Raw genomic sequence first — 17719 nt, forward strand, 5'->3', positions numbered from 1 at the left:
TGGAAATTCCTGCCACCAGGGGCCGCTCTTACTCACCCATGACCCTCAAAGCAAAAAATATTGCTTAAACTCTTGACGTGAAAAGTGATTGCAAAGCGTTTGAGACCTGAAGTCAATGATGGGGGATTTGGGGGGCGGGGTGTGTACCACTCAATTTTGCATATTTGCTCCTTGAAGCTTTTGTTCATTTGTTCCTTTAAGGCCTGTAACTACAGCCTCCCAGACGCTGGGCTTCAATTTATTTGTTCAGGAGGGTTTTTCTGACCAGATCATGTGCTGAACCCACAGGCAATTATTAATTGACACCAGTGTTCCTGACCAGTGTCCGTTCTGGGGACAGAATGTTCACCTCTGCTCACCCTCTGCTTGTGACTGACCCCAAAACTGTCGCTGCTGAACACTACGTGGGGAGAGTCGATTGGATTCCTTCCCAGTAGCCCTAGCGGGGAAATCAGGACCTGACTGCGGGTCGAAACGAGGGACTACTGACCAGTGGGCCGCACCTGCACTGGCCACGTTCCACTGTGGCGGTGTGGCCTTGTTTGTTGATTTCTGAAATTCATGCACAGTCTCCCTGAGACTCAGCGATTGTTCTTTGAATCCTCTGTCTCATCCTCCGGTGCCCACCTCGGCTTCCGTGCTAGAATACAGACCCCAACTTTGCCACAGATTAGTCACCCCTGTTAAGCCCCTTGGCAGCCTTGATCTTGTTTATTGTAAATTCTGACAATGAGGATAAAAGACCTGGCGTGCTGTGGAATGGAAGCCTATCATTACTAATTTCATCCCTGGGCAGGAAAACATTACTTTTCCCATCATGCATCTAGGCAATCACAAAGAGGTCTAGGAACCACAGCCTGGAGCACCTCACCACCAAGGACCACATCATGGATTTTAGGGTAAATTTTCCAAAGTAAATAGAGCAAAACAAACTCTGAACAGGCAGCGAGCTGGCCATGCCTTGGGCTGGGTCAGTCCTCCAGACCTGGTCCTACCTGGGCAGATCTCTGCGGTCATTGCTTCTGGGCTTCTCCTCCGGCTTCGTTTCTGCACTCTGACCATTCCCAGGCCGTTCCACGGATCCTGGACTCCGAGCTAAAGAAGTCTTCTGAGCGACAAGAAAAAGAAATTGGAAAGGAAATCAAACAAGAGTCTTTGAAAACACAGAGACTTTATCAATGGTCCACTGACCACAACATTCCAAGGGCCAGGTTTCTGGTTTGCTTTACCGCCCATCTGAGCACCAACTCTGTGCCAGGCGCTGAGCAAGGCTTTGGGGATACACGGTGGGCAAAGCGACCGTGGCCCCTGCTCCCACCCAATGGAGGAGAAACACAGTAAACCAGAGATTTCCAGCTGAGTAGGTTAACTGTTTTAGTAAGAAACTGAGACTAGGAAACACATTATACTTTGGGGGTCGTCTGCTCCCTGGAGAAAGTGGGATATTGAATCTGAGATCTTAAAGTGTCTCGTCTGGGGCACTGCCTAGATGAAAACACACTTCCTTCCCCTGCCTCACGGTTTTGCACACCAGAATTCAGCTGGAAACCTGGAAAAAAAAAAAAAAAAACTGAAGGAAGAAAATGAGGGACCCTGGGAACCTTAGGGCTCCTCACTGAGGTCCTGACCATTCTGACAGTTGGTCGTCTTTTCTTAAACCCCCGCAATAAGCTTGTCTGCTGTTCAGTTGATTTTTAAAATCAAGATGCAAACATTTAGAGCACAGTCAAAACTTCAAATCACAGGACAGAAAGAGATGAGATGTTTTTAAAACTCAATTTAAATTGTGCTCATTTAAGTCAGATACAAATATCAGAAATGGGGAAAGGGGGCTTCCCTGGTGGCGCAGTGGTTGAGAGTCTGCCTGCCGATGCAGGGGACACGGGTTCGTGCCCCGGTCCGGGAGGACCCCACATGCCGCGGAGCGGCTGGGCCCGTGAGCCATGGCTGCTGGGCCTGCATGTCCGGAGCCTGTGCTCCGCAACAGGAGACGCCACAACAGTGAGAGGCCCGCGTACCGCAAAAAAAAAAAAAAAAAAAAAGAAATGGGGAAAGGACTTTTAGGAACCCCCAGAAGTATTCCCCAAAGCACTGGTTGTCTTTTTTTTTTTTTTTTTTTTTTGCAGTACGTGGGCCTCTCACTGTTGTGGCCTCTCCCGTTGCGGAGTACAGGCTCCGGACGCGCAGGCTCAGCGGCCATGGCTCACGGGCCCAGCCGCTCCGCGGCATGTGGGATCCCCCCGGACCAGGGCACCAACCCGTGTCCCCTGCATCTGCAAGCGGACTCTCAACCACTGCGCCACCAGGGAAGCCCCGCGGTTGTCTTTTATTTGTCTTCCCAGCAGTGTTCCTGAACCCCCCTCCCTGAAACAACACACACATCCTTCTTTGGGGCCAGATCTGCCTTCTTCTAGAGACCTGTTCCACGCATACCCTCCGTCCCTGAGGTTCTCACGGAAACGCCAGCCTACTGCTCCACACCCCTGCCTATCGGGATGCACACAAGACTCAAATTAAGAACAGGCCCTTCCTCAGGACTCCCAAAGAACAAGAGGGACGGAAATCTGGTGGCTGGTTCTGTAGAATATGAATGCAAGGGTTACCGGCAGTCTGTCCCTAGCCATTGTGGAGGCCGGCAGCCTGTAGCAGCAGAGCAGAGCCAGCAGGTAGAGAAAAGCCGAGATGACATGCTTCCCCACCTGGTGCATTTCTCTGAACAGCTGACTGTTTGTGTTCACCCAGCTGTGTCCAGAGGGAAAACATAAAAGATGCTTCAGCTCTCAGGGACCCATATATTCCAGTGCTAACAGGAATACCACAATTAGAAAAATCTTCATTCACTTTTGCTGAGACAGAATGGGGGGAAAATAATAACACAACAATAATAATAGCATCTGTTTACTGAGCATGTACCAGGCGCTGGGCCAGGAGCCTTCTATTCAATCTTCACCACAACCTGATGAAGAAGATGCTGTTTGTGTCCCTGTTTTAGAACAGAGGCTTTGAGAGGTTAAGTATTTGGCCAAGATCACACAGCAGTGGAGTCTGGATGGACCTAATTCTCTCTGAGCCCAAAGCCAAGGAAAGGCATCTCTATTCTATGCCTTCAATGGAGGCAAACAACTGGGGTTGATTCCTCACCTAAGGGGGGCCTGCGGACCCCAGGCTGGCCTGATCTCCATGCTGGCTGAACCCTTCCCTGTAACGAGCGCCGCTGCCCTGTCCTGTGGGCCTCAGTCTCCTGATCTGTGACTCCAGGACAACAATCATCCTCTAGGGCAGTATCAAGACAGTAGAAACTTCAAATCACGGTAAATTCAAACTCCAAGTGTTCCTGACTCTTCTGAGGAAGGTTCTTTATCTGTACAATATTACTACCTTGGGGTTCATGGTTTACAATTTTTACTTTGATAACTCCAGAATCACAGCACAGAGTGAGTGACATTTTCATATCAGGGTCCTGAATTTTTAAAATTGTAACCCAGTTCCTACTTGTCTAACTGTCATGCAGGCCTCAGCTCCAAATACCTTCCGCAGCCAGGCTTCCCTTTCAATCACCCTGTTATCTGCAAATAATTTAACAGATAAATCTCCTGCTCTTTATTCCACGATCAAGGTGAAGAAATTCTGGAAACACACTGACATGTCTAACAGCTCAGACAGATGCAAACAACAGATGGAATAGGGGGGCAGATCTTTGCTCTGACTAAAGGGGGGAGGGAACCACGTGCTGAACTTCCTCAGGCAAAGGAAGTATAACAAGGGCTCAGATTTGTCTTTGAAGAACGAAATAGGATAGACCTTTCTCACTTTTCAGGGCCACCTCTCCTTCTAATAAAGAGCTAATCTGCAGTTCTCTCCAGCAAAAACATCCCTGGATGGAGTCAAAATAAAGGCAATAGTACTACCCATGGGAATGGCATGCTGCACTTTGCAAAGTTATTTCACATCCTCTGAGTCTTACGAAATCCCTGTGTGCTAGACAGGCAGGTAAAATAATGCTTTCCATTTTTTCAGATGAGAAACAGAAGGTTAAGTGGCTTGGCCAGGTCTCCGGCCTTGAAGTCCAATACTCTTTGCACAGTAATAATGACACCCAACGCCTACATAGCACATTTTCTGGTATAACAATAGTAGCAAACTTATCACTGTAAACACTTTCTATGTGCCACGTACAGGTAACCGCTGCTTTTCATGTTTGCTTTATGTAATTTTTTTATTACAAAAGACCTGTACCTGTTTTCGCTAACCAAAAGAGATCCCAAGAGGATTTTTGCTTTTATGAAAAGAGGCAAAAAGCAAAAACAGCATTCAGTGTTTGTTTGGCAGCAAAGCCGGTATGGAGGCAGCGAGAACGCCCAGCAGCAGCAAGAGGGGCCCCGCCAAGCTCCTTCCCCGGGAACCACACTCAGCATCACAGCATCAAGTCGCCATAGCTTTGAAATGTGCCTGTGAGCGTCTGTGCTTTATTCAATTTATTCTGTGCATCCATTAGCAAGAAATGTCCTAAGGTAATCGCTTCTTTGCTTTAAGCCATTTCAGCTTACAAAAGGTTTCCTAAGAATGCTCTACTTTCAGATAGCAGGTAGCTGGGGAAATCTGTACTATTCTTTTAAGTGTTTAACATATTTCTAAACTCCTTCAATTCTTACAACAATCCTATTTTACTGATAAGATCACAGCACAGAGAGGTTAAGCCACTTGCCCGAAATCACACAGCTTGGAAGTGGTGAAGCCAGGACTTGAACCCAGATGGTTTGGCTCTAGAATCTGTGCCCTTGACCCCTCCCTACTTTATGCTGCCTCACCAAGCAGTGGAAATAGTTGCCTGTGATTCCTGCCATCTTCCTGCCATGCTCAGAGGAACTAAAACAACTGGACGTTTATGAACAATGTGATACAGAGGCCTAGAGTCAATGCCTAGAATAGCCCTGGCACAGACAGGCATTCTAGAAATACTTGTTGGATGTATGAAAAGTAGATTATTCCCGTTTAGTCTGGTAGCCACTTCTGCAAATCGAGGGAAGTACACTCAGTCCTTGGAGCTCTTGCTTCTGCCACATTTCCTACGGTGTCTTTGAGTCCACCCCCACCCCCCACCCCCACCCCACCCCCCACCCCACCCCCACACCCACCCCACCCCACACCCCCACCCACCCCACCCCACACCCCCACCCCCACCCCACCCCCACACCCCCACCCCCACCCACCCCCATCCCCCACCCCCACCCCACCCCCACCCCCCACCCCCACCACCCCACCCCCCAACCCCCACCCCACCCCCACCCCACCCCCCACCCCCAGACCACCCCCCACCCCCCACCCCCACCCCACCCCACCCCACCCACACCCACCCCACCCCCACCCCCCCACCCCCACCCCCACCCCCACCCCACCCCCACCCCACCCCCCACCCCACCCCCACCCCACCCCCCCACCCCACCCCCACCCCACCCCCCCACCCCCCACCCCACCCCCGCCAACCCCTGTCCAGTTTCCCCATCCTAGCAACAGTACTAAGCCCTGTTGTTTACAGGATCCCAAGGGGTCTGCTGTGTCAACAGGTGTCACTACAAATAGCGTACATTTCTAAAGTTACCCCTTACACTGCTAAATAGCAGCCTGGAAAAAAAAATCGGCAGTCCTCCACGTGACAAACTGACTCTTCAAACTGCTTCTTCAAATCTTTCCTTTGCTGCCATTGCTTGAGTAAACAAACAGTCTTTCTTTGGCTCAGGAATACTCCAGAGCTCTGGGTTTATTTTAAAGCAATTTTCAAACAGTTGCAGCAACTTTCCAGTCCTGGAAAATACACTTTATCAAGAGCTAAAGTGTTTCCTCATTAAAAAAGAAAAATTCCCCAGACCTTACCTCTTAAATGTGCCCCACCTCTCTAGACCACTGCTTACGGGTCATGCCAATAAAGAGATTTAATGAACATGGTTAGATCAGGCCCAGAGTGTCTTGCCAAGTCGCCCACTCTTGGAATGAGCTTCTTGGGAGCAGTGTGACTGCAGGTGAATGATGGGAAGTAGACCAAAGGTCATCCCCATGGCATTAGGAGTCGGATTTCAGAAACAACTACCAGGCTGCCAAACATGGAGGACGAACACATGCTCTGTGCTCGGGCCAGTGGGCTGCCCACCCTCCCTGCCAAGGGAAGGCAAATGCTTAGGCCAGTTCTGCTAGATCATCCCAAACATTTCTTCACCTCCCGAGCTCTCCTCACAGGCGCTTTGTCAGGCCAAGAAGGGGGAGGCTCCAAGGTGGAATTTTAGGCTTCCCCAAATGGAACGGTTTCTCATGTAACGTGGTATGACGTGGTAGGAAAAATGAACAAGCTTTGGAGTCAGTGAGAGCTGGGTTTGAAGCCCCACTCTTCCTTTAGAAGATGGAGAAAATAAGAGAATTGAGTTTGCCCTGGGGTTTGGGTGATGCTGCCTCATGTTCAGGAAGGGCTTGGTCTAGGCTTTAGGTTGACACAGAAGATTTTAAAAGACATGGTATAAGATACTAACTTTAGGGGAAGCTGGGGGAGGAGTAGGGGAATTCTCTGGACTATCTTTGCAACTTTTCTGTAAATCTGAAAATATTCCCAAATAAAAGGTTTAATTAGAATAAAAGAGTCATGGTTCCTACCTCATGGAACTTAGAGTTTAGTGAATGAATGAGAGATAACATTCAATAAATGATATCTACCTTCCCTTCCTCAAAAGCATCGGCATTGAAAGTGGTAGGAATTACCCTCAAAGGACCCAGGAACCTCAGAGATGCCAGAGTTGACAAGTTCTGACGTCTGGAGTTTGTGGGGAAAGGAAAACCTCTGAGACTTCAAAACCACTCTTAATATTAACATCCTGTATGTATTTAATGTTTTAGAAGCAATATGGTTTAAAGAGGGCTGGATAAGTTCAGAAAACCCAAATCATTTCACCTTTTGGAGCCTACTTATTTATTTTTTCTTTCTTTTTTTTGTTTTTGTTTTCTTTTGGCCGCGCCTCGTAGCTTGTGGGATCTCAGTCCCCTGACCAGGGATTGAACCCAGATCACAGCCGTGAAAGCACCAAGTACCACCCACTGGACCGCCAGGGAATTCCCAGGAGCCTATTTCTTTGTCTATAAAATGGGGACCCCAACCCCTGGCCTGCCTGCCTCAGTGGGCGATTAAAGCAATTTGTCAATATGGCAAAAAACTGTCCAAATGGAACAGAGTCTCTATTCAAAGAGTACGGGTTGTCAGGATGGCCTGTAACATCCTGTGATTTCTTTTACTTGATTGCTCTTGAAATGCAGATATAAACCTTATTTTTTGCTCCTGTAGAATTTTTCTACAATTATTCATTTTCATGCTAAAGCAGCATGAGGCTTGATTCAAGAATAAGGGCGCAGGAAGAGGGAGGGGATATGGGGATATAGGTATACATATAGCTGATTCACTTTGTTATACAGCAGAAACTACCACAACATTGCAAAGCAATTACACTCCAATAAAGATGTTAAAAAAAGGAAAAAGAATAAGGGTGCAGGAAGCTAGGTGTAGTGGGTTCAAGCCAAGCTTTAGTGTTTATTCAGCCATAAGCCTTCTAGTCTCATATCTGGAGAATGGGGGATCATATTTACAAGGTTGATTTGAAGGTTAAATAAAATAATACCTGTGAAGCACAAAACACAAGGCTAGATCACAGTGGACACTCACATATTCTAGTTATTATGATGATAGAGAAGAAACTGATTCAAAACTCATTAACCAAGAGCCCCAGTGCCCATCTCAGCTTAAAGCTAAAATAGTTAATCAGATTCTTCAGAAGATGCGTCTGGCCAGACGTGGAGCCAGGCAGTTCACAAACTTCGATGATCACTCCAGCGAAAATTAGCATCAACCCTCCGGGCTGCGCCATCAGACGTCATAATAAAGGAGTCTCCCCACTGTCATCAGCATTGAGTTCATGCTGTTTAATTGTCTTTGTTCAATTTCTTTCTCATTAAGCACAGTTAAATCATCCCAGGTGCCCACCTACTGCCTGTAGAATATTAGAGGATGCTGTTTCTGCCGGCACTGGTCTGAGGCTGCCGTAATGCTGAGTTCCTTGGGTTCCTCAGGAAATAGAGAAACACCGCCAAGCTGAACTTGGGACCCCAAGCATCTTAGATTTAAACAACCTATGCACATATTTAGGGGACGTTTATCTAGAAGCAAAATGAAATCACACAGTGCCTAAGGTTTTCTACAGACCTCAGCCTGCAGAAACATGCCCAGGGACGGCTCACTCAGAACAGATTCTCCTGTCCTCCTGGTCCTCTGTCACTTGGATGTCAGAGAAGTCCACAGTCTGAAACCACAGTGCTGAGGTCGCCTTCAGGAACGAACCTCAGGCCCAGCTGTCTCTTTAACACTGAGCCGGAACCAGAAAGACCTGCCCTGATGAGGTCCGAGCTGCAGGGGGCGCCGCACCCAGTGACCTGCCCTCAGTCGTCCTGATCTCCCTCTGGTTTCCTGCTCGTCCTTCAGCTCCCCCAAAGCGCCTTCTCGGACACCCAGTGCCACGTCAGGTGTCTTTGCGTCTGTCTTCTTGCTTCACAGCATTGACCACACTTTCAATAGTTGAAAATCCTCCCCGTCCCACCCCGGGACTCAAACTACAGAAACGTCAAGACAATGGAATTGCTTTAAAAGAGTTTTTTTTAATGATCATGTATTTTAAAGTCAGGCCATTATAGTAATAGGATTGACTGTCTTTCTTTCCCTCTCCACACTGTCAGAGCCGTAAACGGGTATCATGACAACCCAATGGCCGAGGGGAAGTTCAGAGGTGGTAAAGCGGCCACCGAAGGATAGGTGTTGCCCTTGTGCTCTGGAATCCATGTGCTCAGAGCTCAGGTGCCCTCTGGACGGCTACCCAGAACCGAGCACTCAGGCAAGAACACTGAACCACTGTCATGCCCACTTTCAGGATGGGGATGTGGGCTGACACGTCCCTTATTTCACCATAAATCCATGAAAGTCACGAGGCATGAAGCCCCAGAAAGGGCTCATGAAACCTCTCATTACTATGTCACCTCCACCTCTGTTCCAAAGAGGGCACACAAGCTAGGACCCTGACACTCCCAGAGACAGCTCAGGCTCCCCTTGGCTCAGTGCTCGTCTACTGACCTCTCACTGGACTGTGCCCTCCCATGCCCAAGCCAGTCACCCTCCACAGCCTTGGTTACACATAAGACTTTCTTCTCATTTGCAGCCAACATATATGATGCCTTGAGGAAGAGAAATCACCAGGAAGGAAAGGCCTGGGGTTTGGCTGTGAGTCACTGCTGTGCATTCTAGTAACTTAGGCTGCTCTGTGCTCCCTGAGAGAAGCCTGCCCGCCAGGAGACCTCAGTGAGTCAGTCAGTGGAGGGAAGCAGCAGGAGTAACAAGTAGGACCCAGCATGAAGCAACAGGCATCCACGAGGGGGTGGGTCTGAGGTCAAAAGGCCTCAGTCGCTAAGGAACCTTCAATAAATGGATGGAGTTGGTCCAGCCTGCGTGTGTGAATTTCCCCCTCAATGACTCCTCTTCCCTTGGCAATACAGACAAGAAACCAAGGTCACACTACTAAATTTCAGAGTTTGCACTGATGAAAGTAGAAATAACTGTGACTTGTCAGCAGGATCCAGATATAGGACTATTGTGATGTTAGTAAACTTGACTTCTTAAGGTAAAATTGGTCATTAATTCGACAAATCCGTTGCTGCCAAAAAATTTCAAAAGCAAAAATCATTAAAACTAATTTGCTGGCCCACTGCCAAGAGACTATGACGAGAGGTCCTACCGTGCCTCGTACCCTGGCTTCAGGGCCCAGTCTCCCCAAGTACCTGTTATCCCCCCAACTTCCATGCTTAGGACACCCCCTTCCTCATCTGACCTCATTTCCACCCCCGCACACATGCACCCCTTTCTCTGCACCCTTAACAGCCATGGGAAGAGAGCTCCCTCAGCTCCTCCCCCTCCCCCCCTCGATTCTGAGGGGTATCAGCTTCTGTCTTCCCTCCCCCAGTCCACAGTGGTGGAAATGTCTCTCCTCTAAGCCCACTTCTGCTCCAATCCTATTCCCTCACAAACGTTCAAGGTCAGCCTTCCTTCAGTTGACCCTTCTCTCATCCGTCTTCCAATGATTCCCTGCCTCTCTCCCTCAAGCCCCTCACCATGCAGGCATCTAGTATCTTCAGTCTTTAATTAAAGCTTCCATGCAACTCTCTCCACTAGCTACTGTCCCAATATTCTGCTCCCTTTCTTAGGAACACTTCTTGGATGATGTACACACCTCTCTCTACTTCCTTATCTCCATTTCCCTCATCATTCCTTCCCCATGCAACCCGCGTCACTGTTATTCCACTGCAACTGTGCTTGTCAGGGGCCTGCAGGGCAATATGAAGTTTTCCTGGTCACCAAAGGCTGCCATATTGTCAAATCGGTGGACAGGTGTCTGCTCCTTATAGCCCAGGAGCATCTGATGCCACTGTACACTCTCTGTTTCTTGATACTCTCATGATCTCTTAGGTCCCTCATTTTCCCTTGTCTTCAGCCAGCTCCAACTCCTTCAAAGATTTTCCCACACTTCCCCCTGGGCTTATGTCTAAATGTTGGAGCATCTCAAGAATTAGACCTGGGTCCCCTTTTCCAACTCTCTTACTCTCTCCCAGGTGGTCTCATCCAGTCACATGGGTTTAAATACCTGTGCTGATGACTCAAATATACATCTCAAGTCCCATCTGTTGTGTATCTAAATACCTATTAGATCTCTTCATTGCAGCTCCCAATAGGCATTCAGATTTTATGACCAAACCAGAACCTTTGATTCTCTCCCTTCCCCCTAAATTTTCCCCTCCTCCAATCCTCCCCATCTCAGGAAATGACATTCCCATCTACTCAGTGGCTCAGGCCCAAAACCTAGGGTTCATTCTTGAGTCTGCTCTTTTCCCTACCACCAAATTCAATCCATCATTAAGTCTCTTCTCTCTGCCTTCAAAATATATCCCCAGTCCAGTAACCCCCTTCCCTGCCACCTCATTCCAAGCCATAATCATCTATCTTTTGACTTCTAAATAGCATCTTAACTAATGTTCCTCCTCTACCTCTGCCCCCTGCCCCCTAAAGACCGTTCTCAACAAAGCAACCACAACCCTCTCAGTTCATATCATTCCTCTGCTGAAAACTCTCCGGAGTACTTTCTCAGAGTAATCTGAGAAGCTGGCTTCTGGGCTATAGTCCTCAGTTTGGCTCAAATAAAACTCTTTTCTATTCTTATTATTGATTGTTTTGAGTATTTTCATCAACAGCACCAAGCAGACCTTCTGGCAGCCACCCTTGGGGTGGAGCCGCTCTTTCCTTAAGGCGAGGAACACATCGTGGGTGACTAACACTCCTCTTCCTCCTGGGTGTGCCAGGATTTCACAGCAAGTCACATTTTATTGCCTCACCCTGACCACACCCACAGTACACACCAACCTTGACGTTGTCTCCAGGAAACATCTCCATGAAAGGGATGCATAGCTCCCAATTTGCCCTCCTGTCCAGCCGACAGCAAACACTTTGAGCAGGGCTAAAACTAGGGGACTCACAGCCAGCTGTGTTATGCACAACGACACTGGCGGCACTTGGGGAATCAATCTTCCTTACGACAGATCAGTTTTGCCCACTGGTGGCGAAGGCAGGGGCCGGGGGGGGGGGGGGAGGCGCCATCCCATGCTCAGCTTCTGTCCAGGACAAAGGAAATCAAAGTAGAAATGTTTGGAAAGGTAAGTATTAGCAGCTGCATTACCTTGAACACATAAGCCTAATTCAGCATCTCAAAGCATATCAAACGAGCCAGGTCTTGGGTAGACACGCCAAAATGTTAGTTTTAAAAATCCAAACATGTATTGAAGATTTCTACTGTGTTTTATCACTTATTTGAGGTAGCTGGGAGGAGGCGATGGGAGAAGGAGGAAGAGGAGAAAAACTAAAAATGCAAACGAACACAGCACACACGCCAAAAGCCTGCAACCATCTAGAAGGTAGGAAGGGGGCTGACAGCAAGCCACGCACAGCACGTCTCCCAGTACCTGCAGAGGTTCAGGGTTTGGAGGCCAAAGGATGATGTTATTCAAGCCGGAGTCCTCTTGCTGAAAGCAAAGTGTCTTGCTGTTAGGACAGGCCACAGTGAACTGTATCCCGCCCGAGTACCAGAGCGAGAGCCTAACCTGCTGGGGGTGCTCCTACCTCCCCCATGGCTACCCAGGGGAAATCAGACAACAGGGGGAGAGGAACCTGAAGCCCGAGGGTGTATGAAGGAGGCAAGGACCTGGACTCGGCAGGCTTGTCTCTCATCCTTTGCACCAGTGACATGGCTGGTTCTCAACACCTGGTCCTTAATCTGTGAACAGAGGTTCATTCAGACCTGCACCTTTCCTTCCAAGAGTTCACTTGTAGGCAGGTTGCAGGCACCTCCAAGTGCATCTTCGCAGAGAAAAAGCTTCTGAGAGAGAGGGCTGGGAGCGTGGGTGGGATGGGGGAGGGGGTGGAGGCAGAGAAACTAGTTTGCAGGTGTCTGCAAGTGAGCCAGGTGTGGGGTAATAGGGTTGTGACAATGGGGATGTGGAGGAAAAAAGCTGTAAGAAAAAACTTCATGGATATGTGCTACATTTTTGTCTTTTGAGAAAGTGCTCTAAAGCCATGCTGATGGGACCGTCATCACCCAGGGCCCACCTTTCCCCTACAGGTATGGGGGTGTGGCTCAGGCTGGCTAATCAAAGTGTCCCACATTTGGGGACACAGTGATCGATTCAAGAGAGGGCACATGACAGATCAGGGCCCATCAGATTCCTTAGAGAGAGCTAATCAGAGGCCGGGCCAATAGCTGGAAGAAGCGTGGAGCTGCCTGTGGGGCTGGGGCACCTCTCTAAGGACTAGGGCATCATGGAGGAAAGCAGAGTGAGATCCAGGTAGGAGAGATCTCCAGCGTCATCTTTTGACCCTTTGGACTCAGTAACTTACTACAGCTAAACCCTCTCCGCAGACTTCTCAATTCTATAAACCAGACGAGCCCCTTCTCTGCTTGTGGCCATTGGAGATGGGCTTCTGTCTCTCACAATTGAAAACAGTCCTGATTAAACCGAAATTTGGAAAGTTAAATGGCCAGTCCATTAATCAATCAATCAATCATAGAGTGATTTATTAAATATGGAGAATGGGAATGGGTGGAGTTAGAGGTGACCCCCAGGTTTCTGTCTTGAATGGTAGGATAGGGCATGGTACCCAAGAGGGGGAATACAGAAGGAGAGGATCAGTTGAGCTCAGGTTTGAAGAGCTCAGGGTGACTGCGGGTCATCCAGGCAGAGATATCCGGGAGACGGTGGAAAGACAGGTTTGGAGTCTCAGCCCCGTGGGGGACCCTGAGTCCTACAGCCAAACGTACTTGTGCTTCATTTCTATTTGTTTCTCCAAGGAAGGCAAACCTTGTTCTGGTTCTGGAATCCTAAAGGCACCCCCGTGATGCCCCACTGGGTCATGTTTGGCTGAAGTTAGAGATGTGAAAAATTGTGGTCCGGGAAAACCTCTCCTGTCTGCTCCAGGAGTGGGGAGGGGCGGTCTGGGGAGGGAGGCTAGGGCTGGGAGCTGGCAGGAGATGAGAAATGGGCGTAAGGTATAGTAGGGCGAGAGTTTTTAAATCTTTAAGTATTTTTACCTTTCTAATCAATAAAGATCTGAGACACCAAAATATCCATTGCTTGAAAGGATATAGTGAGATGGGCTCTCATATCCTGATGAGAGACATATAAATAGTCATCACCTTTCTGAAATGCATTTCGTATATAGATATAGATATATAGCAAGAGCCTTTCAAAAATACTTACCATCCATTTGATGTGCCAATTCGATTTCTGTGCATCTATCCTAAATAAACCGGCCTTCAATTCTGGACAGTGTGGTTTAGTATAGGTAATAGAGAGAAAATATAACCTACTTTATTGTCTGTATTCAGGTAGGAGTTCTCAACTTAGGGAAGATACAAAAAGCACTAACTATAAAAAGAAAAACTGATATATTGTACCTGGTAGAAACTTTTCTGTAAAAGACCCTGTTAAGAGGATGAAAAGACAAGCTACCAAAGGGAGAAAATACTTGCAAACCACAATTTGACAAAGGATTAGTATCTAGACTATATAAAAATTCTCAAGATCAACAGTAAGAAAAATCCAGTTAGAAAATGAGCAAAAGACACGCACAGATATTTCACCAAAGCGAATATACGGATGGCAATAAGCATGTGAAAGATGTTCAACATCATTAGTCATCAGGGAAATGCAAACTAAAACCATAATGAGACGTCACAACACACATCAGAATGGCAACACCAAATAGTGACAGTACCAAATGATGACCAGAATGCAGAGAAGCTGGGTCCCCCATGCACTGCTGGTGGGAATGTAAAATGGTACAGGGATTCTAGCAAACAGTCTGGCAGTTCTTATAAAACTACACATGCAACTACCATACGATCCAGCAACTACACTCTTGGGCTTTATGTCAGAGAAATGAAAACTTATGTTCACAAAAAAACCTGTACACAAATGTCCATAACAGTTTTATTTGTAATAGCCCCAAACTGGAAACAACCCAGATGTCCTTCACTAAGTGAATGGTTCAATGAACTGTAGTACATCTATGCGGGGGAACACTACTCAGCAATAGAAAGGAATGAACTATTGACACGTGCAACAATCTGGATGAATCTCGAGGAAATCATGCTGAGTGAGAAAAGCCAATTCCAGAAGGTCACCTACTGCATGATGGCATTTATATAACATGGTATAACATTCTCTATCTCATCTCTATGGCGATAGAGAACAAATTAGAAATTGCCAGGGGTTAGGAATGGGGCACCGGAGGGAGGTGGGTGTGGCTGTAAGGGCAACAAAAGGAATACTGTCTCTGGAAATGTTCTGTATCTTGACTGTGTCAATGTCAGTATGTGGGTTGTCATTTTGTACTCTAGTTTTGCAAAATGTTTCCCCTGGGGGAAACTAGGTAAAGGGTATGTGGGATCTCTCTGTATTATTTCTTCCAACAACATGCCAATCTAACCATTATCTCAACATAAAAAGTTTAATTTTAAAAACTTTAAGCATTTTGGAAATAAAAATATGGGTTTCTGACTTCTCTTGAAGAAATGGAAAGGTCTTGTAACACTGGACCCACATTTCTACTTGGCAACCATCAGCTGGTGTTGATGGTGACTGCCTCCTTTAGACAGCGGGACAGGACACCTCTGTGTGCCACAGTTCCCACCCTTACACTTTCCCTACACTTTCCCACCCAGTTGTTTAACACAATTACTGTTTCTTGTCTGCCCCTAAAGATTGGACTTTGCCATCTTTTCTTTTGATGATTCCTGTTTTCCTGCGGGAGGAAAGAAGATTGTGGAGAAGAAAAAAGCAGAGGGAAAAGGAATTGCCTTAGGCTGGCTTTAGGTCGAATTTTCTCATTCAAAGAACTCAATACCATTAATCCAAAGTTTCCACTGTGTCTCAGATCAATGGGAAAGTGTTTCCCTAATTTTGTTCACCAGCGCATTGAATTGCAACTCTCAAACTTAAAATGGATAACTATAAAATTTGAATTTATTTGAATATCCCAGTATTACACACAATCAAGAAAAGCCTATTCCTCAATTGTGAAAACCTTACCTAACGTGGAAATGATAGTTCACATTTAATCTGCTCAACACTTATAGATTTTTAAAACCACTTTTTCAGGCCCATGACTTTTTTTGGGGGGAAGGGTATGTATCCATGTAGGTAAGTAGATGGAGCGGGGGGCACAATCCAGGAAAAATGTGCCGAACTCTCATATGTCAATTTCAAAAGCATAGGACAAGAATTAAAACTAGTTTTTATATATAGTTTATAGTTTATAAAATAGTTTATAAAATTAGGGGGCTTCCCTGGTGGCGCAGTGGTTAAGAATCCTCCTACCAATGTAGGGGACACGGGTTCGAGCCCTGGTCCAGGAAGATCCCACATGCCGCAGGGCAACTAAGCCTGTGAGCCACAACTACTGAGCCCGTGTGCCACAACTACTGAAGCCCACGTGCCTAGAGCCCGTGCTCTGCAACAAGAGAAGCCACTACAATGAGAAGCCCACGCACCGCAACGAAGAGTAGCCCCTGCTTGCCGCAACTAGAGAAAGTCTGCGTGCAGCAACAAAGACAACACGGCCAAAAATAAAATTAAAATAAATTAAAAAATAAAATAAAATTAGGGCTAGACTTAATATGAGAATTCTGAAAATGGAATGAAAAATGCCTACATGGATACGAATATGCCCACATGTATCTAGCCACAATCTGAGTTTTAGTTCACTCCTTCCTGGGCAGAGAGGAGATGCTGAAAAAAAAGTCTAGTCAGTGTCACTCAAGAGACCCGTGTAGGTTAAGGGGAAGCCCCGTGACACCCACCTGGTTGCCCGAGGTGCTGTTCTCGTTGCCCATGGTGATTCAGGGTGCCCAGCGTCCCTTCGGATTTGATCAGTGGTGACTGGAAGAAACAAAAGGGTCTATATATCTGTAAAATTGAAGAAGATCTGAGGATTTTTCCACCTGCTCATTTCCCCAAACTCAAAAGCCAGATGATGGGAAGTGTTTATCTCTGCAGTCACAACATGGAAAATTGCTTTTGAAGGGTTTTCCTTTGCGACGTGCCACCCAGCAGTACAGGCTGGTGTTTTATTCCCAGCCTTTATTCCCTCGGGTTGGCAGACACTTCTGTAAGACGAGTTTGTTGCTGAGCCTCTGACCTAACGCCAACGTGCACGTATATGTATACCTACAAACGGAGTGACTAAAGGGGCCCGTTTGCCAAGGACAGCTTGAGGAGCACCGCTGTTGGAGTGTTTTCTGTTTCTAATTGTGTTCGGTTTGGAAATCCAGAGTGTGGCTGGCTGCCCACTGTCGAGGACAGCAGAGCTGGGTGTCCAATGTTAGGAGGCGTGAAATCCACTGCTCTTCAAAAACATGTGGTTTTCATATTTTTTTCTCTAAACACTTGTTTCATCAAATCAGTTTCACTTCTGCACATATTTCAATGAAGGCAGCATGTTTTTCTTGCTGAGGAAAATGCGTAGCTGTAGCCAGACAAGGAATACATAATCATGTAAAGCGGCTTGCTGTCTGGACACCCAGAGTCATTTCATTGGGCTTACTTAGTGACGTTGTTTATTAATCGTCATCATAATGAGGATGTTTCCCACACAGCCCACAGAGAAACCCAGGACATCTGCTGACATTGCCAACAGAGTTCCACGAGACCCCATAGCATAGCAGGATCGGGACTCTTTGTTCACTTGATCTAGGTGGAGAAACTAAGTTACAGAAAGCTTATAAATCACAGACTTCTCAGGGACTTCCCTGGCAGTCCAGGGGTTAAGACTCTGCGCTTCCAATGTAGGGGGCACAGGTTCCATCCCTGGTTGGGGAACTAATATTCCCGCATGCCACACAGCGTGGCCAAAATATAAAATAAATAAATAAAATAATAGACTTTTCGATACATGCACCCCTATGTTCATTGCAGTGCTATTCACAATAGCCAAGACGTGGAAGCTACCTAAATGTCCATCGACAGATGAATGGATAAAGAAGATGTGATACATATGCAGAAAGGAGTACTACTCAGCCATAGAAAAGGACAAAATAATGCCATG

The 17719-nt window shown here is 47.0% G+C and overlaps 1 protein-coding gene across 1 annotated transcript in view; it reads right to left on the bottom strand.

The window, feature by feature from the left end:
* TACC2 (transforming acidic coiled-coil containing protein 2) overlaps positions 1-16508 on the bottom strand; it is a gene marked incomplete at its 5' end in the record, with an annotated part of 182220 nt that extends 165712 nt beyond the window's left edge. Inside the window, 2 exons of the mRNA XM_082854641.1 lie at positions 996-1108; positions 16476-16508. Of these exons, the coding sequence (XP_082710767.1) occupies positions 996-1108; positions 16476-16508 (146 nt within the window). The remainder of the gene's footprint in view (positions 1-995; positions 1109-16475) is intronic.
* Between the last annotated feature and the right edge of the window lie 1211 nt (positions 16509-17719).

Source organism: Leucopleurus acutus, assembly GCF_964270905.1.
Source record: "Leucopleurus acutus genome assembly, chromosome: 14".
NCBI classification, from domain to species: domain Eukaryota; kingdom Metazoa; phylum Chordata; class Mammalia; order Artiodactyla; family Delphinidae; genus Leucopleurus; species Leucopleurus acutus.